At 53.7% G+C, this 23,833-nt stretch overlaps 1 protein-coding gene across 8 annotated transcripts in view; it reads left to right on the top strand.

Annotated features, from left to right (window-relative positions):
- Positions 1 to 21,034, top strand: part of CBFA2T2 (CBFA2/RUNX1 partner transcriptional co-repressor 2) — a 59,337-nt gene extending 38,303 nt beyond the window's left edge. For 5 of the 8 annotated variants that reach the window (XM_062604044.1, XM_062604049.1, XM_062604048.1 and 2 more), the window contains exons 2-11: positions 5,094 to 5,237; positions 9,605 to 9,846; positions 11,936 to 12,025; positions 13,166 to 13,347; positions 13,947 to 14,200; positions 14,846 to 14,931; positions 15,202 to 15,394; positions 17,008 to 17,079; positions 17,410 to 17,600; positions 20,105 to 21,034. In XM_062604044.1, the coding sequence (XP_062460028.1) occupies positions 5,094 to 5,237; positions 9,605 to 9,846; positions 11,936 to 12,025; positions 13,166 to 13,347; positions 13,947 to 14,200; positions 14,846 to 14,931; positions 15,202 to 15,394; positions 17,008 to 17,079; positions 17,410 to 17,600; positions 20,105 to 20,386 (1,736 nt within the window). In that variant the 3' untranslated portion in view covers positions 20,387 to 21,034. The remainder of the gene's footprint in view (positions 1 to 5,093; positions 5,238 to 9,604; positions 9,847 to 11,935; positions 12,026 to 13,165; positions 13,348 to 13,946; positions 14,201 to 14,845; positions 14,932 to 15,201; positions 15,395 to 17,007; positions 17,080 to 17,409; positions 17,601 to 20,104) is intronic. The other 3 variants (XM_062604046.1, XM_062604045.1, XM_062604047.1) reach the window with 3 other exon arrangements.
- Positions 21,035 to 23,833: the final 2,799 nt, after the last annotated feature.

A 23,833-nucleotide genomic window follows, 5' to 3' on the forward strand; every position in this document is an offset into this window, starting at 1 on the left:
ATAAGGAAGAAGCTCTTCCTGTGAGGGTGCTGAGGCGCTGGCACAGGGTGCCCAGAGAAGCTGTGGCTGCCCCATCCCTGGCAATGTTTAAGGCCAGGTTAGACAGAGCCTTGGGTGGCATGGTTTAGTGTGAGGTGTCCCTGCCCATGGCAGGGGGTTGGAACTGCGTGATCTTGAGGTCTCTTCCAACCCAAACCCTTCTATGATTCTATTTGGAGAAGCTTTGTGTTGCTTTACCTTAAACCAGAGACATACCCATGTGAGTGTTGGGGGAGGAAGCATCTGGTTCCATGGGCTGTTTGTGGGAAGGGTTCGTTTTCCTGACTGTAGGGGATCTATAATTCATGCCTCTAGGCCCAGTGTCATCTGAGGTGGTGGGGCCAGTGGAAAGAGAGATGTGTCTGGAGTGTGGCTTATCTCCCTTGCTTTAATGAATGCTTTGGGGTGGACTGGATCCCTTTGGTAGTGTCTGTGTCCACTGGCTCCAGAACAGGCTCAGATCCAGAATTTCTTCTGTTAAATTTAACCTTGGCTGCTGCTACTGGGATGATTCTCCAGTCCCTTGCTCTCCAGAGGCAGGTAGGAATGTTGGGCTCTTCACTTTCTGAGGTGAGAAGTGGCTTTATAGGTTATGAGCGTAATCTGCCTGTTCTAGATGGAAGTTGAAAACATCTGCTCTGATTAAACCTCTTCTTTCTGCAGGAAACAGCTCCCTGCTTTCAGTGCTGAGCCTCTGAATCACTGGGCCAGCCCTTGTGCACAGTCTTCTGTTCAACAGACATCAACTCAACCCAAAACTGTTGGTTCGCAGACTCAGTTTGGGTCAGAGCCTTGTTGTCCATGGCTGGTTTTTGAGTCTCCTCTCTTTGTCCTACAAACTGCAGAAGGGAAGAGCAATCCCCCCTGTGCTTACCTGTTGGTTGTGCAGTGCTGTCTCACATTCAGTGTGGTTTCCTTTCACTTCTTCCCATATGTTTCATGTTCTGATGTCTATAGAAAGCCAGAGTGCTTGCCTGGCAAATAGGTTTGTGGGAGCAGTTCTGACTCTGCAGCTGCTTCATCAATGGGATGTATAAAACTGCTCCCAGGCCAGGCAGGTTCCTCCTTCCACCCTAACCCTCACAGCGGTGAATCTTGAGGAATCCTCCACCTGTGTGAAGTATGGCTTGAAGTTATCTGCATTCATGTTCACTTTGTAACTGCCCATCACCTCTGAAATGTGACCATGCATATGGGAGACGTAACCTGGGAGCTGTGGCCCCAGTCAGGTGTGAGGCAGGTTTAGGGTCTTTTGTTACTGAATGGAAATCTCCCATCCTGGTGTTATTCTACCATCTGTTGGAACTATATTTTGAAGTTAGGGAGCAGATGGGAGGAGACAGTTTGTGTCTGCCCCGGGGGCTATTCCTGGCTCTCTTCCCTTCCTTACCTTGCTTTCTGGGAGAAGGTAACATCCAATTTTCCTCATGAAATGCTTTTATTTCATAGAATCCCAGACTGGTTTGTGTTGGAAGGGACCTTAAAGCTCTTCCAGTTCCAATCCCTGCCACGGGCAGGGACACCTTCCCCTAGAGCAGGTTGCTGCAAGCCCCTGTGTCCAACCTGGCCTTGAACACTGCCAGGGATGTTCTCTAATTCCCAAAGGCATTTAAGGACTAATTTATATTCCAGGTACTTGAGGTACTCCCAAACTTGTCACTAGTTTTTTTCTTGTGCCTTTTTCCCTTTTCTCAAACCCACAGGCATGGAGAGATCAGTGAAGCACCTTCTTTATACAGTTTACAATGCGAGTAAATGCTAGTGGCTCCTCAGACGTTACCTGTCGCAGCAACACTCCCTTTGTACCAACAACCACAGGAGAAAGATTTCTTTAAAGACAAGAAATAGGATGAAATGTGTCTTGAGTGGCTGTTGAACCTGCCCCCTCTGAAACTGCTGTGGTTGGAGAACCACAGTCCCTGGGGACAGCAGGAGTGCGATCTTTCCAAGGACCAGTGGAGACCCCTGTTTTTCTCCTGCTGTGCTGTGCTGTTGTCTCACTTGGCTCTTTCTCCTCTCCAGAAAGCAGAATCATCAGCTGCACTTCATCTTGACATATGCTGCTCTTTAATTTGTTATGCTAGGATGGGAACTGGAGCAGCAAAGGAAATGCAATGCGTATCAACAGTCAACACAGCGAGTCAAATCAAACCGGGGCCTTTCACTGTGTCACTGGAGAGCAGTGGGGAGAAGGGTTTCGGGTGTATTCAAAGCTTTGGGGCTTTCTAGGCTCTTGCACACCTGGGCTCCTTAAATGGGATACACAAGTATATAGGGCATGCAACATAAACTGGTACATACCTGCAGCTGCCCTCACCCAGAGAGCAGCTTTGCAGCACCTGAAATCCATAACTCCCATCAATGGGAAACCTGGTCTTCAGGCTTCATCGGCTTTGGGAGAAGATGAAATCCTTGCTTCCATCCAAGACTGAAGCATCTCTGTGGTCAGGTTTTGTTTTATTCCAGGTGTATCACCTTCCCATGTGAAGCTCCAGCATGTTCAGGGGTGGGAAGGCAGCTCTTCCACTGGCTCCTGCTTCTCTGCCTGGTGAGCCCTGGCAGGTCCTGGGTGCAGAGTTGAGCATGTGCCTCTGCAGGTTTGACATTTGGGTTGTGCCATAAGCAGGTTCAATCTGTGTCTTACAGACATTGCTTGAAAAACAGCCCAACATTTGGAGATGTTTCCAGCTCCAGGTAAGGCTTGGAAAGAAGACAACCCAATGTTTCCAGTTTAGGCAGCTGTCCTGCTCTGACACTTGGAGTATTCAGTCATTGACAAGAATTACTCTTCTTGGAGCATTATCTAAAAATCTGTCATGGCATTTGACTCTTCAGCATGATCTCGGGTAACTAATACAGTGGAGAGACTCGCAGGCCTTTTGAGGAGCATCTCAGCATCCTCTCCGAGCGTCTGGAGGCAGCACTGAAATGTTGCCGTTGGTGAGGCAGTAAATATTGCTGAGCAGTGAAATGTGGAAGAAGGAGACTGGGGAGGCAGCGTCTCCCCAGGGACCACCTCACCGTCTTGTTTTTAGCCCCAGGTCAACTCAAGGCTGACTCAAGTCCTTGTTTGCAGTCTGGTTTGTTCACATGATTCTCATTAAATGCACGTGTTTAGGCTAAAAATGAGGAGTTTCAGAGAGATGGTTTTTATCTGTGGTTTTAGATGCCCCAGGTCCTTGCAAGAAGCTTTTAAATTTACTGATCCTGTTTGCTTCTTGTCTGTCAGGGTGGGAGCTTGGAATAGAAGGCGTTGGCTTCTCGTGGACCTTGGGTTGGTGTTTCGTGCAGTAGCTGCTTTTATTTTGGAGCTATAAATTCCATGTGATTTCCCCTTATCCCTGTAAATCAACCAGATCAGTTCTGCTTCCTTAATGTGCCCTGGAAGCATTTTAGGAGGAAAGAGGAGAAACCTTAAGGATGGGTTTCACGCTCTATCTATGGCATGGTGTCCTGGGTTCAGCAGTAGCAGTCATTTTTTCTCCTTCTTAGTAGCTGGTGCAGTGCTGTGCTTTTGACTTTCAGCCTGGGAGCAGCGCTGATAACACCGATGGTTTTAGTTGCTGCTCAGTGATGTTTAGTCTGACCAAGGACTTTGTGAGCCTCATGCTCTGCCAGGGAGGAGGGGAAGCCGGGAGGAAGCAGAGACAGGATACCTGACCCAAACTGACCAAAGGGGTATTCCATACCCAGCACGTCATGCCCAGTATATGAACTGGGGGCAGTTTCCCAGAAAGGCGAGATCACTGCTCAGGTAGGGCTGGGTATCGGTCGGTGGGTGGTGAGCGGTTGTATCCTCTCCCCTTGTTATTTCCCTTATCGTTATTATTATCGGTGGCAGCAGCAGTGATTTGTGTTATACCTTAGTTACTGGGCTGCTCTTATCTCAACCCGTGGGAGCTACATTCTTTCCATTCTCCTCCCCATCCCTTCAGGAGCAGGGGGAGGAAGATGGGGGGGAGTGAGCGAGCAGCTGCATGGTTCTGGGTTACCACCCGGGCTTAAACCACAACACATGGCAATATCAGCTTGGACATAGATGCCTGGGGAGGAGGGTTTCATAGGAAGGGGGTGAAGAAGATCAAATGAGGCAGGTGGCAGTGTGTTGTGGTGTTGGTGGGAATGGGCCAGCAGCGGGCAGGGAGCGATGTGGTGCTCTCCTTGGCCTGCCTACAGCCGAGCTTGCAGAGAAGAGCATGAGCCACATCTGATCCCCAACTAGTTTTGGTTGGAAAGGACCTCAAAGCTCCTCCAGTTCCACCCCACTGCCACAGGCAGGGACAGCTTCCACTAGAGCAGGTTGCTCCAAGCAACGTATTTCCTCCTTTTCTCTGCTTTTCCTTCAAGAACACCTTCTGAGGCTGATTTAGTTGCTGGAGCCAGGAGTATGGCCAGATTGTTCATGGGTCTGATAGGGGTTGCAGTCCCTCTGGAGAGACCATCTCCAAGGCAGGCAGCATGGACACAGGGTGCATGCAAGGCTGATGAATGCTGGCACAGGGACCACGCTGGTGTGAGGGAGAAGAGGTGCAGGAGCCTTCAATTTTGAGCTTTTTGGTTAAAAGCAAACTTGTCAAACTCATCGGGGAGCTGTTTGTCACAGCGGCTGCTTCAGAGCATGGTTTTGCTGCTTGAGGAGCGGGGCTGGAGGTGAAACCTCAGTTCCCTGTGCTGGTGAGGTGCATGCGGGCATGGGGAGTGTTGGGGGAATCTTAAATGGGGGCAAAGCAATCAGGCAGGAAGACTTTGAGGCAGCATCTTCAGGCATGAGGAGTGAGAAGATGCAGTCAGGAGACTGGGATGGTGAACACAGGCATCCTGAGCCTGCCTGCAGCACCTCTGGACACGTGTTGCACTCCAGTGCCTGTCCCCAGGCCTGGGGCCATGCTCTGCCCCTTCCCTATGGTGACTCGGGGCCATGCAGAGCAGCATTGGAGCCTGGTGTGACCTCCCCCTGCTTCTCCTCCTCACCCTTGCAGCGGTGCTGCGAGTGCTGGGCGGGGAAATGCTTGTCCCCGGCTGGCCCTAAGCGTTACCACCTTCTCTTCATACAGTTGCTGGTGAGAAGAGGGTGCCAGTGATGCCCGGATCGCCCGTGGAAGTGAAGATACAGTCCAGGTCCTCTCCTCCCAACATGCCACCGCTGCCCCCCGTGAACCCCGGCGGCCCCCGGCCCGTGTCCTTCACGCCGACTGCACGTAAGATCCCAGTAATGCTGCTTTCCCCAGGGACCAACTAGCCAGGAGGGAAGGCTCTGCTTGTCAGGGGGGTCAGTCTCAGTGAGGATGTCTCAGCCATGCTGCGTGGCTGTAAGAAGGGGGGACTGGGGCTTTTCTGCTGTTCTGCTCCATATGCAGGATGTATGACAGGGTCTGTAATCCCCCTTACCCCCTGCCTGCTCCTACCTTGCTCCCAGTGCTGCCTTGAGTCCTTCTCTTTGCAAGTGCAGCCTTGATTTCCACCATAAATTCCTTAAGAAATTGAAGTCTTTTATCAGGCAGGCTTCAAGCGAGCCAAGAGCTGGGCTTTTCACTCTATCTTTTGGAGGAGTTAATTCCCACTCTGCTCTATCTCACTTTGCAGGCAGCGTTTCTGCAGCTGAGATTAGAAAGTTTTCCTTTTTTTTTTTTTTAATTTCCCAGCCTCAGAAATTCCTTTCTCTCCATCCAGATTTTCTTTGCTCCATCTTCTCTTTATAATCTTGCCTATTAAGCCACAGTCAATCCTGGTCCTGCCCATCTGCAGCAGTCTCTTACTTCTGGCTCAGAGGTGACTCTCTGGATGGGATGGACACGTGGCCTTTTCTTAGAGCCTAGAAGAGTCCTTTTTTCCTCCCTTAGCCAACATTTAAGCCATTTAATGTCTGTTAAAAAGCACCATTCTGAAGAAAAGCTGCTTTTCTTTGTTGGGCATGGAGTTATCTGAACCCTGCACGTGGCACATCATACGTATTTTCCATGCTCTCCTTGCCCCTTTTGCCCTGCACTGAGCATCTCCCTAGCTGGTTCTGCATTGCTCTGCTGTCCATGATGGTGCCTGGGGTATCTCGCAGTTTGATGCTGGCAGGGGATTTTGGAGGTTTACAATCCAGCTCCATCAGGACACACACTAATGTATTGCGTGGTGCTGGCAGTAGCACTAATCACTGGGTTATCCCGCCAGACACATCCCCATCTCTGTGTGCTGAGGGGTTTTTAATGGCTCTCCTTTTGCTCAGGCAGAAAAAGACCATTAGCAAAGTGACAGGAATTAATTTTCCCAACGAGGTTGCTTGGCACACTGGTCAGGGCCAAGGAGCCTGAATCTGCTGATTGCACACGACTTAATTGCCTCTTTCCAAGACTGATGAGAGATGCAGCCTGTGGTGAAGTTCATTCTTGCTCCTTTACTTCTCAGTTGCATGAAAGGGTCTTGGTCAGAGTCAGTGGGTGCGTGTCCTACCCTGCCCATGGCTGGGGCAGGTGAGGAAGAACATGCTGGAGGAAGGCCCTGTCTGCTTGTGGATCACTAACAAAAGGGAGAAGCAGCAAAAGCCTGTTGAGGATCCAAGACAGAGTTTGACAGAGTAACCCTAGGCGATGACTTATGTTCCCAGGAGGTTAGCATCCCCCTCTCCCCAAACCGGTAACCCCACTGCTCCGGGTACCCCACCTCATTGCTTCAGCACTGTCTTCTCACCTGGAAATGGAGGCCCCAGCCCAGCTCTGTGGGGAGCAGGTCCCGGTGCTGTGCAGGAGCAGATAACTGCTGGTTGCCCTGCGGTAATGGCGCTCACAGGGAGGTCAGGCCAGGCAGGATGAGCCCCAGACACAGAGTGCTTACAGGGCTGTGTCTAACGGTAGCCCTAACCCAGCGTGTTCTGCTCTGGAGGTCATCAACAGCCACCACTGCCACCCAGGGCAGCCTCTCCTGAGGAGCTGCAGCCCCCTGGCCCCGGTGGATTCCACAGCCCCCCTTCTCCCAGCTATAAATAGAGCCCATTGCTCTGCCGGGTCTTTCATGTGAAACAATAAGAGGAAGTGGAACAGAGAAGTGGGTGAAGAGCCTCAGTCACAGGAGAGCTGTTCATAGAATCCCAGCCTGGTTTGTATCAGAAGGGATCTTAAAGCTTATCTAGCTCCAAGCCCTGGCACGGCAGGGACCCCTTCCACTAGAGCAGCTTGCTCCAAGCCCCTGTGTCCAACCTGCCCTTGAACACTGCCAGGGATGGGGCAGCCACAGCTTCTCTGGGCACCCTGTGCCAGCGCCTCAGCACCCTCACAGGGAAGAGCTTCTGCCTAGGAGCTCATCTCAGTCTCCCCTCTGGCAGGTTAAAGCCATTCCCCTTGGCCTGTCCCTACAGGCCCTTGTCCCAAGCCCCTCTCCAGGTTTCCTGCAGCCCCTTCAGGCACTGGAGCTGCTGTCAGGTCTCCCCTTCAGGAGCCTTCTCTTCTCCAGGCTGACCCAGCCCAGCTCTCTCAGCCTGGCTCCAGAGCAGAGCTGCTCCAGCCCTTGCAGCATCTCCATGGCCTCCTCTGGCCTTGCTCCAGCAGCTCCAGGTCCCTCTTGTGCTGCTGCCCCAGAGCTGGATCAGGGCTGCAGGGGGGGGTCTCCCCAGAGCACAGCGGAGCAGGAGAATCCCCTCTCTCAACATTTGCTGTTTGAGCAAAGCTTTCTCTGGGCAGCTTTCCCCCTATTTATATCAATTCTATTGTGAAATAAGTGTTCTGAGTAATTCACGGAAGCTTTGCCCTTCACACAGCTCTGTGCTCCATGGTAGCTGACCCTGCAGGTACATGCCATCTCTGCAGGACATCTCTTTCCCTTTGCTGCCTTGGGGAAGTTGATGTGGACAGCAGTTTCTGAGGTTGTGTTGTTCCATAACAAAAGGCATGAGTTTGCTTTGCCTTTGTACCCCCATTCTCTCAATCCTGGCCTTTGCCTTCATTTCATCATCTCTCTGTCTGCAAAAGGCCACGTCTTTGTTATGCCCCCAAAGAGCATGTCACCCTTTGGTTAGCAGGAACCACCTTTGATGGTCTCTTCAGCCTTATCTTTCCCTTGCATCTTAACTGACTCTGGTTAAATCTTCCTGGCTTCCCTCTGTGCTCACCACAGCAGGTCCAGGTGTGTGGAGCCTTTCCAGCCTCCAACCCTGGTGTGCCCCAGAGCGGTTTAACTGTTAGGGCCCTCCTGCTGCCTGCTCCAAAAACCCCTCCCTGGGTCACAAGGATTTGGTGTGAACCCCACAAAGCTGCAGTGATGGTTTTCACATCTCTTTTGGCAAGTTATTGCTCCATCACTGCATGCTCTGCATGCAAGGGGCTCTGCTGGGTGGCTGCAGTGCTTCTCTGAACGCCATCATTTGAAATGGTTTATATGGCTTGTGGCCTTCAGCACTTACATCCATAAGGGATTCAGGTCTGGCCTTTAAGGATAACCCTGTGGATCAGCTAGAACTGTATTTCTGATGATGTACTTTTCCCCCTCTCAGACTCTGGTTTATGCTGTGTTGGGGCCCCAGTGCACAGCTGTTCTTCAGACAGGGCTCTAGATTGCACAACAGCAGTGTGGGGATGTCAACAATTGATTCTGATCCCTTGCTGAGTTCCCAAACTTCCAACCCTCAGTCTGTTTCGACATGCCCTCCACTTACAGAAAGCAGTGCTGCAAATGGGACCAGGTTGGGAAAAACAACCCTGCTTGTGAAACCCCCTGTAAATCCCTAGGGAGGTGCAGTGGGAGCAATGGGCAGGATACTGTTGGTCCTCTTGGGGTAAAGAGGAGGCACCTGAGCTGCAGGTTCTGCTAGTGAGCCCCTGGCTGTAATGAGAACTGGTGACTTACTGTAGAGGCTGGGGCTGGGAGGGATGGTTGGGATGTCTGGTGTCACTTTCTGCCTGACAAAGGCCAGGAAACCCTGGTCAGTGATTCCTGCTGAGGGCTGACCCTGTGTCCCCTCAGGCTGCCTCACATGCAAGCAGTGGTGTGCCTGCTCTGCTGAGCGCTGATTCTGTTGGTTTTTGATGGTCCTGGGCATAAAGCTCGCTGAGCAGAGGAGAGAAATGCCAGGGAGGTGACTGTGTAAATCACACCTGAGGAAACTCGGGAGGTTTAGATTGGATATCAGGAAAAGATTCCTCCCTGTGAGGGTGCTGAGGCGCTGGCACAGGGTGCCTAGAGAAGCTGTGGCTGCCCCATCCCTGGCAGTGTTCAAGGGCAGGTTGGACACAGGGGCTTGGAGCAAGCTGCTCTAGTGGAAGGGGTCCCTGCCTGTGGCAGGGGTTGGAGCTGGATGGGCTTGGAGGTCCCTTCCAACCCAGTGCCTTGGCTGGGTGTGTGGTTCTCATGTGCTGGGAGCTGCAAGAGCATCCCTGTGAGCCCAGGGGAAACTTGAGGAGATAAGGCACGCATGTTATTGGTGACCAGCTCCACGCTGGGTGCCCTCCAGCACAGTGTGCAGGCTCTGCTCTGCCCATAGCCCCTTTTCTGGCTCTTGCCCTGTTTGCTAGCAGCAATTAGCCAGCAGCAGCAGGCTCCTGGATCCTCTTAAACACCAAATATCGCTTCTCTCTCCTATTTTCAGTGCCCAACGGAATAAACCATTCGCCACCGACCCTGAACGGGGCTCCATCCCCACCCCAGAGGTTTAGCAACGGTCCTTCCTCCTCCTCCTCTTCCTCGCTGACGAACCAGCAGCTCCCAGCCACATGTGGTGCCCGGCAGCTCAGCAAGCTGAAGCGCTTCCTCACTACCCTGCAGCAGTTCGGCAATGACATCTCACCAGAGATCGGGGAGAAGGTCCGGACCCTGGTCCTGGCGCTAGTGGTAAGCCTCACATCCCAGCTTAGGCTGCCTTGATCTTGGAGAACACTTTGGGATGGGATCCTGGCAGCCAGCGTGTACCCATGTTACACAATGCTGTGTGTCTGCATGTTTACAGGCAGAGCTGTTGGCTGAGCAAGGCTCTGCAGTGTTTATGCGTTCTGGTAAACTTGCTGACTTCTTCCTCTCTTGGCTTTGGTGGGTTTCAAAAAGCTTTTTGTCCGGTGGCTTTGGCATCAGCTTGTGTGCAGCTAGACTTAAGGAATTCTGGATGGACTGGGACAAAGCCTTCCTCTAAAGGCCGCGGCTCTGGTGTCACAGGCCATGCTGGGCTTTCCATTTCTTCTATAAATGAAACTGTTCACCCAGTTCAGAAGAGTCTGTAGCTGGAGAAGTGTTTTCTTGCCTGTGCAGGTGTTAATTGCCTGACCCCAGCCACAGATCAGTTTAACTCTCATCTGCTTCCATACAATGAAAAACCAGTTCCAGCCACTACTTAGTGCTGGCCTGAGCTCAGTGTGGCAGCTCAACACTGCTTTGCTCAGCAAGGGAGCCAGCAGTAATGGGAAGGGCAGGGTGCTGTCGCTAGCAGGGACTCACTCCAGAGAGCTGGGAATCCTACTCTGCTCCCAGGTGTGTAGAGACTTGTTAGGACACTTCAGAGATGTAATTTGTTGATAAGCCGTGATGTATTTAATGGGCTCTTTTCCTCTTTATGGGCTGCTCCTGCCATGTCTTAACCCAAGCCCACTGGCTCAGCAGAGTGAACCATTGCCAAAGTCTGCAGAGCATGGGAGGGCCGCGGTTGCAAAATCAGAGGTCTGGGCTCCTGGTGAGCAGCTGCTGCTTTGTGGGATTGCATATGTGTGTTACCAAAGGTATTGGTTCTTCCAGACACATCCATGCCTGTGACAGTCTGAGGGTGCAGCTATAGCAAAGGGCTTGGTCAGTAACTTGTGCATCTTCTGCCCTTCTTTTGCATTCCCATGCTCGCATTTGCAAGAGCTGGGGTGGGTGGCAGTGCAAACATGGTGTGTGTGTGCCCTCATGCCTCTTAGCAGCTATGGACGCCTGAAAACATCCTTCAAAAACCAAATGAACAAGTCTCGCTGCACAATTGTGTCAAGTATTTGCAGGTATACAGGCTACCTGGTAGAAATGCTGTGCAAGCACAGACCTGCGACTGAGACCCTGGAGCACAGCACCATGGCTGGGCCCATATGGCTGATCCCAGGACCAGCTCTGCTGTTTGGCATGGGCAGAGCAACCATGAGTCTGTTCATAGCCTTGGGGGATTTCAGTGTTTCATGGAGTCACAAAATAGTTTGAGTTGGAAGGGACCTTAAAGTTCATCCAGTTCCAACCCCTGCCACGGGCAGGGACACCTTCCATTAGAGCAGCTTGCTCCAAGCCCCTGTGTCCAACCTGGCCTTGAGCAGTGCCAGGGTTTGAACACTGTATGCAAAATGCTGTTGCTGCAGGAAGGAGTATGCATTTCCATGGGTGCAGGGTAGTACCTTAGCTCACCCTTTTGGAAATGGAAATGTTAAGCTGCCCAGGTTCCTGTGACTGTCATCTCACCACTGATTATGGTGATTGCTGCAGGGCTGAACTTTGTACATACAGGTTATCAAATGCTGCTTGTCCCAGGGAGCAGGCAGCTTGCACAGCCCCAGGGGATGTGCTGCCGGAGCAGGGTGATGGAAACCTCATGGCTGGTGGGTAGGTTAGGCGAGGTGAGCTGAGCAGGAGGAAGGAGGAGAGGAAGGGTGCAACTCTGAGCAGCTGGAATCACTGCCTGGATCCCTGCGGGAGCTACCAGCTGGGTCCTGCTGCTTCCCAGACCCAGGCTCTGCTCCCAGCCCAGGAGCTGGGAGGATACTGGGCCAGGCAGCGCTCACCCCTTGCCTGGTGCAGCAATCCTGCTCCATTGGCCTGAGTCTTTTTGGCTGTTGGGCAGAATCCGATGGAAGCTGTCAGTCCTGGAGTGGCAGATGCAGTCTCTCTTCCAGTTCTGTTCATTTGGAGCCGTTTCCCCCGTGTCTAAAAATTAGAGCAAATTGTCATTTCATTTCTTAATTTGTTTCCTCAGAACTCAACGGTGACGATCGAGGAATTTCACTGCAAGCTGCAAGAGGCGACCAACTTCCCCCTCCGGCCCTTTGTGATCCCCTTTCTGAAGGTGACAGGGAGCTGGTGGGGCTTTGCTGGTGCTCCATGAGTTAGGCTCTGTGCTTGGCAGTGTGTTGTGCTGGGAAAGCTCCTCCTTCAAGCACCACAGCCATTTAGTTCCAGTCCAAGACAGACTGCACAGACCGAACAGTGGCCGTGCGGGACGGGCTTGTGGAAAGCTGACTTTGTAGCAAGTGCCACATATGTCTGCTTGTATGTTAGGGATAAAGGGGACAAACCAAGCTCCATCAGGAGCTTCTGATCCTATAATCTTATTTGCAGATGTTCAGATCTAGAATGTTTGAAGTGTTGGCACATGGAGCCTGTCTGGGGGTGGCTGGATGCTGGAAGCACAGAGCACTTCCCGTGACACTTGGGGTTTGGGTGCATCGGTGTCAGGCCATCCTCAGCTCTTGAGGAAATACAGATAAATCCTAGTGCAGACACCAGGAGCTGGAGGATCCTGAGTTGGGGCCACAGGCTCTAGGTGTTAATAGAACCCCATCCTGGTTTGTATTGGAAGGGACCTTAAAGCTTATCCAGTTCCAACCCCTGCCACGGGCAGGGACCCCTTCCACTAGAGCAGCTTGCTCCAAGCCCCTGTGTCCAACCTGCCCTTGAACACTGCCAGGGATGGGGCAGCCACAGCTTCTCTGGGCACCCTGTGCCAGCGCCTCAGCACCCTCACAGGGAAGAGCTTCTGCCTAAGAGCTCATCTCAGTCTCCCCTCTGGCAGGTTAAAGCCATTCCCCTTGGCCTGTCCCTACAGGCCCTTGTCCCAAGCCCCTCTCCAGGTTTCCTGCAGCCCCTTTAGGCCCTGGAGCTGCTCTAAGGTCTCCCCTTCAGGAGCCTTCTCTTCTCCAGGCTGACCCAGCCCAGCTCTCTCAGCCTGGCTCCAGAGCAGAGCTGCTCCAGCCCTCACAGCATCTCCATGGCCTCCTCTGCACTCTCTCCAACAGCTCCAGGTCCCTCTTGTGCTGCTGCCCCACAGCTGGATCAGGGCTGCAGGGTGGGAGTCTCCCAAGAGCACAGCAGAGGGGTTGAAGCTCAGTGGGATGCATTAACCCAGTGCTACTGCTCTGAGGTGTGCAGAGCAAACCTGTGAGCAGCTGGAGCTGCCTGGGTAGAGCAGACCCCACTTGTTTTCCAGGCCAACCTCCCGCTGCTGCAGAGAGAGCTGCTGCACTGTGCCCGCGCTGCCAAGCAGACACCCTCCCAGTACCTGGCGCAGCACGAGCACATCCTGCTGAACACAAACACCACGTCCCCCGCTGACTCCTCCGAGCTGCTCATCGAGGTGAACGGGAATGGGAAGAGGCACAGTCCAGACAGGTAAACACAGCACTTGGTGTGCTGCCACCCTCTTGAAGTCGTGACTTGGTTCAGCTTTGCTGCTGTCAAAGCTTTAACATCATTCAGGGCTAAAGCAAAGGGTTTTACCACTCTCAGCAACTGTTCTGGCTGTTAATGAGACATCAGTGATCGTTCTTCCTGCACTGTGAATTCAGGTTGGGATCCTCTTTCAGGCCGGTTCTGTCCCAGAGGGAGCTGAGCTCGCCCTCCTCGGGCAGCTCACAGAGGCACTCTCTTGGGAGGATGCAGTTTGTTTTCAGCACTTCTTATTCCAAGTCAGAATTTGTTATGTAATGATGTGGAGCATGCCTCAGTTTTACCAAAACTGTGAAATGTTAATGTGGTCATGCTCAGAAAGATGAATCACAGCACTCGGGCATCTTGACCTTGTTCTTTGACAGGGTCATCCTGTGGATTTGTTCCTAAACTGAGTGTGCTTGGTTTAGCTCCCTGCCTTTCCCCCCACACACTAAAATCATCGCTGCCCCAGCTCTGCTGGTTTGAAATCTGCATCTTTCCCTTTCCAAGTGCATTCGTGTGGTGCTAACAAACACCTCTCTCTGCTGGTGTGGTTGCAGAAGGGACGACAGCAGCTTTGAGAGGGACCCGCTGCCGACAGACCCTCCGGCCAAGCGGGTGTGCACCATCAGCCCTGCGCCCCGGCACAGCCCGGCCCTCACCATCCCCCTGATGAACCCCGGGGGGCAGTTCCACCCCACCCCACCGCCCCTCCAGCACTACACCTTGGAAGACATCGCAACCTCCCACCTCTACAGGGACCCCAGCAAGATGCTGGAGCACAGAGAGATCCGAGACAGGCACGGCGCTCTGGGTGAGAAAGCCTGCAGGGCTTTTAGTTGTAGGAGCTGTGAGGTCCAGGAGCTGAGCTTTGGCATCAGTCCCTGCTTGGCCACTTGCACCCAAAGCTGTGTAATGTGGCCATGTCCTCAGCAGAGATTTTGAAGGGGATTCAGAGCATGGAAGGTTAAAGTGGGAAGATTGAGGCTGTATTTCCTTGTACACATGTAAAGGCTGGAGTCACTGAGGGTAAGGAGGTAGAAGGATAAGGAGCGGGCAGGGAGGTAGAAAGTAACTTCCCTGAGATCACTGAAGCAGGAAACCAGAGCCTGGCCCTGCAGCCCGTGTCTCCCCAGGGGGGTGTGGGAGGTACGTGCTGTGTTTCCAACAGGGCACAAGCTCTGAGCTCCTGTGGGTTTATAAGGGAGACAGCTCACAAGCAGATCAGATCCAGAGCTGTGAGTGGATTGTAGCACTTCAGAGATGGTGACACAGATAAGGATAAAAGCACCAGTGGGGAACTGCCCCTGTAGAGCCACCTCCTTGAGATGTGTTTTACAGTCTCAGCTATATGTAGCTGGAAATACTGTTCTTTGTTATCGCTTAGGGCCACCTCCCCTCTCTAGTACTGAAAGCACTTGGTCCATCTGATCACTCTTGTGGCTGTGGTTTCTTGAAGGTTTGAATGGAGGATACCAGGACGAGCTGGTGGACCACCGCTTGACGGAGAGAGAGTGGGCTGATGAGTGGAAGCATCTCGATCACGTAAGGAACAGGCAGGAGATGTGGGAAGCTTTGTGGGATGCAGCAACCCAGTGATCCACCTGCTCCAATTTGTGGTTTTCTTGTTGTTGATACCATATCTGGGCTTTCTGAGAGGCTCGTGGAGGAACAGGCCACCACAAGAAGGTGGACGGTGGGGAGGGAAGATTGGAGCATCACTCCAGACAATGACATCTTCCTGGGATGGAGCCTCCAGTGAGAAATTGAGGAGATGACCCTGTGAGCCAGACTGAGCCCTCGTTCCTCCTTCAGGCACTGAACTGCATCATGGAGATGGTGGAGAAGACGCGGCGCTCCATGGCCGTGCTGCGGCGCTGCCAGGAGGCCGACCGGGAGGAGCTCAACTACTGGAAGAGGCGGTGCAGCGAGGCCGAGCCGCGCAAGGCGGGCAGCGACCTGCTCCCCAGGCAGCACAGCCCCAGCAGCTCCGACTCCATCGGCAGTGGTGAGCCAGGGCGGCCACAACCTCCTGTGGTGTCCTCCTTTGACAATATTAGACACAAAGTGATGATAATAGGGTCAGGTAATGGTACAATTTGTGGTGTGGCACCGACACAGGGTGCCCAGAGGAGCTGTGGCTGCCCCATCCCTGGCAGTGTTCAAGGCCAGGTTGGGCACAGGGGCTTGGAGCAAGCTGCTCTAGTGGAAGGTGTCCTTGCCTGTGGCAGGGGTTGGAACTGGATGAGCCTTAAGGTCCCTTCCAGCCCAAACCAGTCTGGGATTCTGTAAATTAAATACTTCAGCAGTGCATAGCTGTTTTCAGTGCTTTGAAGAGAGACAAGTCAGTGGATACATGGAACCTCCTCGGTGAGCTGGAGGAAGCAGCTTCTGTTAGTGCTGGGAGAAGAGCATCTTCCTTGTCACTGAGCTGTACTTGCTGACCAAACCAAGCCAAGTTTATCCACAGCTGAGAAACTGGGGGGTGAAAAGGCAGAAGAAGTGGTTGGTTCCAGCTCTCTTCCCTTCCCAGTCTGTCTACACGATTTAAAATGTCAAGGTCTGCTAATTCTTAAAATGCCAAAGACTGCAGTAAGTGTAAGAGCTACCTGGTTTATTAATTCTATTTCTGTATCATGAGTCAAGTTAACTTTATTGAAGCTGACTATTTCTCACCTCCAGTATTTGACCCTTGTACAAAACCAAGTCTAAAATGCTGGTTTATTCATCTGGATGTGATTTGTATTTCCATCCCAATAAATACGGTGTGAGCCCATGGGTTGGCTGGGCTGCGTGACGGCCTCATGAGCACAGCCAGCTTTTAGCCCTTTTATATTTAAGTCTATCATGACTAATACACTTACAGCCCCATGATGTTAAGGGTGATATAGTTGAATATTCTTTTTTAATGGATTGGGAACACTGTTGATGCTTCCTCCCCTTGTGGTACCAAGGGCTGATTGTCACACTCCATTCCTGTTGTGAGAACTCATGAAGTGCTTTTGTTCTCCCACCAACCTTGGACACGAATCAGTTTTTGTTCTGAGCCTTCAGAAAGTTACTCTGAAGCCTTAAAAACCAGGGACACAGGATGAGGCTTCAAAAAGCTTCCCTGCGTCACCGCAGTCTGTGTTCAGGCCCTTGTGTCACCATCCCTACCTGTCACATTGGCTCTTCGCAGGCTCATGGGTGCTGAGGAATGTGTACACCTCTGGTTGTAAGAGGTCTTGCAGGGCAGCTTGTCATTTCAAGCCTTTGAATCGCCCTTGGGAGCGGGAAGTGCTGTGTTTAATGTGAGCTGCTGGTCACATAGGTTGATGCTCAAAGTCTCTGGCCAGTGCAGATGTTTGGCATACAAACATAGCATAAGCATTGCCTGTTGTTATAGAGTACCAGGAAATGGGTTATACAGGGTCATAAATTATGCAAGGCACTAATTAAATGTTGTAATTTATCATCTGAGCATTTGATGAACAGCTTTAGCTGTAGGAATCCTCTGCTCTGAGTTCGAGCCGCTTGATTCTGCCCTGCCCCGCGATGTATGGAGGCACTGCTGGGCACTTCAGCAGCAGCTGGCTGAGACGAGGCTTTGCCAACCTTTCCCTGTGTCCCTTATTCCAGCAGATTCCTTGCGGGAGTTCAGCAGCAGGTCGGGAACGGGCTACGTCACTGAGGAGATCTGGAAAAAAGCTGGTGAGTGTTTGTGAGGAGCTTGGCGAGGGCTTGGGCCGCCTCGCCTGCGGTAAACACAGATGCCGCTGCTTTGCTCGGCACAAACAGGAGCAGCCCAGCTGCAGGAACGCCCCAGGATGTGCACATCTGGCTGCCAACACCCCCAGCCTGGCTTTTCCGAAGGGCTCAGCTCCTTCTGGATGATGTGTGGGGATCCTGTGGGGCTCAGCCTGGCTCCAGGGGCACTCGCGGTGCTGGTGCTGCCGCAGGGAACACGTGGCTGCACCCCGGGGTCTCTCAGAGGCTCACCCTGCCCCTGGGGCGGGTGCTGAAGCTACTCTTTCCTTCCAGAAGAAGCCGTGAACGAGGTGAAGCGCCAGGCCATGTCCGAGGTGCAGAAGGCAGTGGCAGAGGCCGAGCAGAAGGCGTTTGAGATGATTGCCTCTGAGAGGGCGCGCATGGAGCAGACCATCGCGGACGCTAAGCGCCAGGCCACCGAGGATGCTTTCCTAGTGATAAATGAGCAGGAGGAGTCTACAGAGGTAAGGTACCAGGGGATGTGCTAGGAGGGGACTTGCAAAGACTCCGAGTCTCCAGGTCCTGCACAGCAGTGACTCGGAGCCTGCAGGTTCCTCATCCCTTTTCCTTTTAGGAGTCTCGGTTCAGTTACTGTTACTGTGTGTTATGGGCGCCCTGCCAGGATGCACTGTTAGCATGGAAAAAAACATTTTGCTTGTGATTTTGCTTGTAGGGGAATTGGTGTCCGCACATGAAGGCACAGCTGGCGTCTATGACCTGGACCCTACTGGAGGGTAGATTTAGATTAGACTTTAGGCAGTTCTTCCCTGTGAGGGTGCTGAGGCACTGGCACAGGGTGCCCAGAGAAGCTGTGGCTGCCCCATCCCTGGCAGTGTTCAAGGGCAGGTTGGACACAGGGGCTTGGAGCAAGCTGCTCTAGTGGAAGGTGTCCCTGCCCGTGGCAGGGGTTGGAGCTGGAGGAGCTTTAAGGTCCCTTCCAACCAAAACCAGTCTGGGACTCTGTGACCCAGTGCAATGACCAGGGATTTCTTGGGATCAAGGGAGACGTGGAAGCAGAAGGATGCTGGTGGATGCAGCTCTCCATTTAGCTCAGAAACCTGCTGTGGGGTACTTGATCTGTGCAGAAAATGAATCTCTGTTTGTGGGCTTTAAAATCGTGCAGGGTAGATGCTTGGCTGCAGGTGAAGCTTCATGTACCTGATGGTCTCTACCATACCCCATGTCGTGTATTTTCTGGGGTGTCGTTGTTCCACTGGATCCCAAAACATGAGCCTGGGCTGTGTGTGCTCACCTCATCTCCAGGCCCCCATGGTTCTTGCTGTGTCTCTCCCATATGTGCAGGGGTAGGTGGGAAGTGTTGGTGCAGGGTGGCCATCCCTGCTGTGGATAGCCTTGTAACACCAAATGAGATGTTGGAATTGAAGAGTTGACTCTTGGTTTGTCATAGCCAGTGACACTGCTGAATGGGGAACTCGATCCACACCTCAGTCATTCATTACCCTCACTGCTGCTTAATTGGAAGCTCATGTTAAGCTTTGGAGATCTCAGCTGGACTGGGCAAGAATTGCACAGCTCATTCCTGCACCACCACTTCCCATCCACGTGTGGTTTGCTCCTTGTTTTAATTTCCTGCATGAATGCAGAGGCTTTATTTCTACTGAGCAAAACCGGGATGGGAACATGGAGCTAATGTCAGGTGGGTCTGTACAGGCAGCAAGTCCCATTCCCTCCTCATGTGGGGCTTCAGTCCGGAGCTCAGGAAGCTCTGGCCCCATGCTAATTTACCATGTAAATATTAGGTGTTATTACAGAGCATTCTCTCTACACTCTGATATGTCCCAGTTAAATCACTGCTGGTTGAATGCACCAGTCAGTAAACACATGATGGGAGTGGGTGGAACTCAGGAAGCCATGGAAGAAATGAGACAAGCCGGATTTCTCCACAGGGGAATACCAGAGGAGTGTTGTCCTCCTCCAGCCGTTCCGGGGAGCCACTGAGTTTCCCCTGCAGCACCCTCCTGTGCAAGCCCCCGAGCCCTTCCCTGGGGGCCATGATGAAAAGCTGTCATGTATTCTGTCAGATGTAACCTCTGAAACAGAGTTTAACCCCCCCTGAAGTGCAGACAGCTGTAAAGCAGTGACCCAGTTTTCCAAGTTACCACAGGCTTTGGTGGGGATTTGTGGTTGTGAGTCCTGCTTCAGGAAGCTTGAGCAGCCCCGGGGTCACACTGGCTCTGGAGCAGCTCGCTCCCCACCAGCTCACTGTGGTGCTTTGCCTCCAGCCCATCAATCGTCACCAGGAGCTGGTGGCTCTGGTGCAGGCCCTGGGAGCAGGGAATCTCAGTGCTGCACCCAGCATCTTCCACCACCCCCTTCTCCGTGAGCTGACCTTGCCCTGCTCAGGGCGCTGCTGACGCAGGGGTGCAGCTGCAGGAAAACTGATCCATGCTCTGCCTCAGAGCAGCCGCAGCTCCCGGCGCTCACATGGTGCCTGCAGGCACTTTGGTTGGGCTCGGCTCCACTTCCAGATTAGAGCCAGGCTCTGGTGCTGCTTCCACCTGGCTTCAAAGGAGCTGTTTTTCCTTTCCAAATGAGCCTGCTCCAGCCTCCTGTGCAGCGAGGCAGGGGGCACGGCACATGGTGCCTGCACAACGCGCTGTAATCCCTGCGGAGGCACTTGGCTGGGAGCGAGACCAAAATAGAGCTGCTTAAAACAGGAAATAAAAAGGCCGAATAGCAGCATCTGCAGCGTGGTTTTCAGTCCTTGCCTGCTGCTTCCTCTGTGCATTTGGGTGGAGGATGTGAGCGGTGCAGTCTGGCAGGCAGGTTTGGGCAGAGCAGAGGAGTGGTACCCTTGGCAAAGCAGCAGGAATTAATGGCTTGCTCATGTTAATAGTATTAAATCTGGGCCAGAGAGGGGATGAGCGGTCCCCTCCAGAGCTGCTGAGTCAGCACCGTCCCTTAGCCCTCGGGAACTGAACCCGTTTTGGTGTCTCTGGTCTTGCAGAGCTGCTGGAACTGCGGTCGCAAAGCCAGCGAGACCTGCAGCGGCTGCAACATCGCCCGCTACTGCGGCTCCTTCTGCCAGCACAAGGACTGGGAGAGGCACCACCGCATCTGCGGGCAGAGCCTGCACGGCCAGAGCAAGCCCCTGGCTCTGCCCACGGGCCGCTCCGTGGCCAAGAGCCTCGATGGCGTTCCCAGCCCAGCCCTTGAGAAGACTTCGGCGACCACGTCCCGCTCCTCCACCCCGGCATCCGTGACAGCCATAGACACGAACGGGCTCTGAAGGGGAAGTTTGGGTTTGCTCCCGTTGAGTGGTTTCCCTTGGGGGGGGGTTGAGCCAGAAAACGCCCCACAGCACCTCGTATCCCGTGACACATCTGACACATCGCGCCGCCTCCTCGGAGCGCCGACACTCGGGCTTTGCCATCTCATTCTGCCTTTTCCTGGCGTGGCTCGTGAAGAACCTTGCCCACAGCACCTCGGTGCCCATCTCCCTGCAGGGAGAACCAGAGCATCCTTCAGGACTGGAGGACACTGGGCACTCACTCAGGGGGACCTGGACTCAGTGGGGAGCTGCCGGCGCACGCAGGAGATGCTGAGCATGGGGTGAACAATGGGAGCTCCATCCTTATGGGCCAGACGTGCTCAAGCTCCTTCCTCAGCTTCCTTTCTTCCACAGCATGGATCCGTGCTCCCCTGGTGCCCAGGCACGGTGTCTCAGATGGCCAGGGGTTGCTGTGAACAGACTGGAGCTTATTCCCCAGCAGGAGCATCTCGTACTCTAGTGCAATGGCAAAAGCTGAGCTCGCTCCTCCTCTGCCTGCAGGTTGGCAGTTGGTGGTTGCAGAGGAGGAGGAGGGGATTCATCTGCTCTAAACCAAATGTCAGTACCAGGGAGCTGTGGGCAGTCACTTCTGGATGGCTTTAATCCCATTCACAGTATCACAGTATCACAGTATGCTAGAGATGGGATGGACGGTTCTGTGTCGCCCTGGGGGGACCTTTGCTGGGGAAGAGTGTGCAGAGCAAACCTGGCTTGGTTGCAGGCAGTTACTGCCCTTCCCACCTGGGTGCTGTTACTTTGCTATGCAGAAAGCTTTTGTGTTTCTCACTGCATGGAAGTTGTTGGTTTGGGAGTTTCTGCCGTTGTTTTGAACCAGAGATCCTCACAGGACTGTTACTTATGGTCTGTGCTCTCCACACACCTTGGCCAAACTAAACACAGGACTTGGTGTCCTCCTGCATCAGTTCTTCCCCCAGCCTTGCGGTGCTGCTCTGACACGGGCTGCACTCCTCTCCTCATCCCCAGGGATGTGCCACCACTGCCTCGTCCACCATCAGAGCATCCCAAATATGCAGTGAGATCGCACAGGGATGCTGTGGCCGGCCTGGGAAGATTCCTTGCTTAGGATGTGTATGGAGGGATTTGGGGCACTGCAAACCCCACAGTGGGGCTGTTTGGGGGTCACAGTGGGGCTCATCTCATGCTTCATGGACGTCCTGATGGGCTCTGCCTTACTCTCCCACCCTGCACCCCAAGGGGCTCTGGAGAACCATCAGTTCAGCAGAGCCGTGTTCCCGTGGCTGCTCCTGGGCCGGAGCCCAATGAGGCGAGTAATTCCCAAGTTAGTTTTGACCAGTTCAGTTGGAGGCGACTGATGGAAATGGGATGGATCACCTGGAGCTTGCTGTGGTGGCGCTGGCTGCCCAGAGATGAACGAGTGCCCCACTGAACCAGCCCTGTCCCTGAGGAAAGCTGTTCGGAAGATGCTGTCAGGGGGTAGAGCTGGCCAGTTCCTGTGCCTGTGAGGTTTTACCACGCAGAAGAGCCCCCGAGTCTTTGCCTGGTGTTGAAGACAGCTCTGGTGGCAGCTGGGAGCATCACCCATGGCCCCAGCGGTGCCCTTTGCACCAACACAGCTGCGGGGGGCCGGGCACGAGGATGCTGCGCCCTGGGGTGAAGCGCCCTGACCTGCAGCAGTGTGGAGCAGGTGGCAGCCAGCAGAGTCCTGCACCCCAGGAGCAATGCAGGTGAGCGGGTGAGCCCCAAACCCTGGCAGCCCCGGGGCACCGGTCCTGGGAAGCAGCACGAGGACGCGGGGTCGAGCAGCAAACACTTGTGAGAGAGCAGCAGGGCAGGGGCTGCTCTTGCACCCGTTTTTCCCCCTTGGGGCTCAAGGGCTCCCTTGCCCTAAGGGGCACATTGGGAGCAGCCTCAGGTAAATCACGTCTGGTTGTGACATCCCCTCACCTCTGCCCTGCCCCAACCCTCAACGCCACGAGGTGGGATGTGGGAGGAGGAGGAACGTGCTTGTACATAGATTGTCTTCCATAATTCTCATGCAACCCTGATGGTGTATTAAGATTAACCCCAGTGTACATGGATGAAATACTAACAGTCATGGTTAGAGCGATTGCGTTTGTTCGACATGGAATGATAAATGTGAACCCCAGGCTTGGGCAGACGTTGGGTGAGGTTTCTCTATTATTATTTTTTGACATTTAATTCTGTAATAGGGATTTGTTACTTCATTCCTGTGCATAACTTATTTAATGTACTGTATAAAGGAACTCAAACTGGTACAGATGTATTTAGTTTGTTCTACTCCGAAGTAGTCAATAAAAAGACTATATTCATCAGCAGGGGCAGAGGTTTGCTGCTGTTGGGGGGTTTGGGGGATGCTGGAGGGGACACAACCCCTCCCCTGTGGTGGTGATGCTGCTGCTGCAGGGCCTGGGGGGACCCAGCAGCAAGGGGGGACCCAGCAGCAAGGGGGGACAGTGGCTGTTCAGTCACCTGAGCCATGGGATGGAGTGCAATGGGGCCCAGCTGAGCGGGCAGCAGTGGCTGCTGCTCCCTGCTCCTCTACAGGGATGATCCTGCTGATCCCATCTCTGCATCTACCACGTTCTCCCTCCCTGCACCCCAAGCCCAGGGACACCTGGGAAAATCCTGCTTGTGTGCAGTGTCTGTGGGATGGAGCTGTACCCACAGCCCCTTCAGCCACAGGGCAACTTGTTCATTGCTGCACCCATGGACTGGGGAGGAAACAGGCAGCTCTTAGGCAGAAGCTCTTCCCTGGGAGGGTGCTGAGGCCCTGGCACAGGGTGCCCAGAGAAGCTGTGGCTGCCCCATCCCTGGCAGTGTTCAAGGGCAGGTTGGACACAGGGGCTTGGAGCAAGCTGCTCTAGTGGAAGGTGTCCCTGCCCGTGGCAGGGGTTGGAACTGGAGGAGCTTTAAGGTCCCTTCCAACACAAAGCAGGCTGGGATTCCATGAAATCAGTGTTTCCAGGGGGAAAAGAGTTCTGGGGGGGACACGTACCCAGGAGAGGGAGGGTTGGGGGTGCCAGCTCTTGCCCTCACTCATACTTGCCCCGTGCTCTTGTGCCAGCACATTTCGCACCAGCGCAGCAGAGGACTGGTTCCTGCAGCACCAACCCTGAACCCCACGTGTGCACCCCATGGACCAGGTGGGCTCCGCTCTGCTCCAGCCACAGGCACTTTCCCACTCACCCCGTGCCCCCCCAAGACCCCACTCCAGCCTCCTCCTAGCACCGCTGATGCTGGTTCACAGCAGTGGAGCCACAGGATGAAGCAAGAGCTCGGAACCGCACTCGAGCCCCTGCACTGGGGCTGTGATTTATTGGGGACGGGCACAGCCACGGGCACGGCTGGGGGGGTGCAAGGCCAGGCTCACAGCCTCCCCCCCCCAGGAATACTCCCTTAATG

The sequence above is a fragment of the Pezoporus occidentalis genome, unplaced genomic scaffold (assembly GCF_034315485.1).
Source record: "Pezoporus occidentalis ecotype Australia unplaced genomic scaffold, CSIRO_AGI_Poc_V1 ctg83, whole genome shotgun sequence".
NCBI classification, from domain to species: domain Eukaryota; kingdom Metazoa; phylum Chordata; class Aves; order Psittaciformes; family Psittacidae; genus Pezoporus; species Pezoporus occidentalis.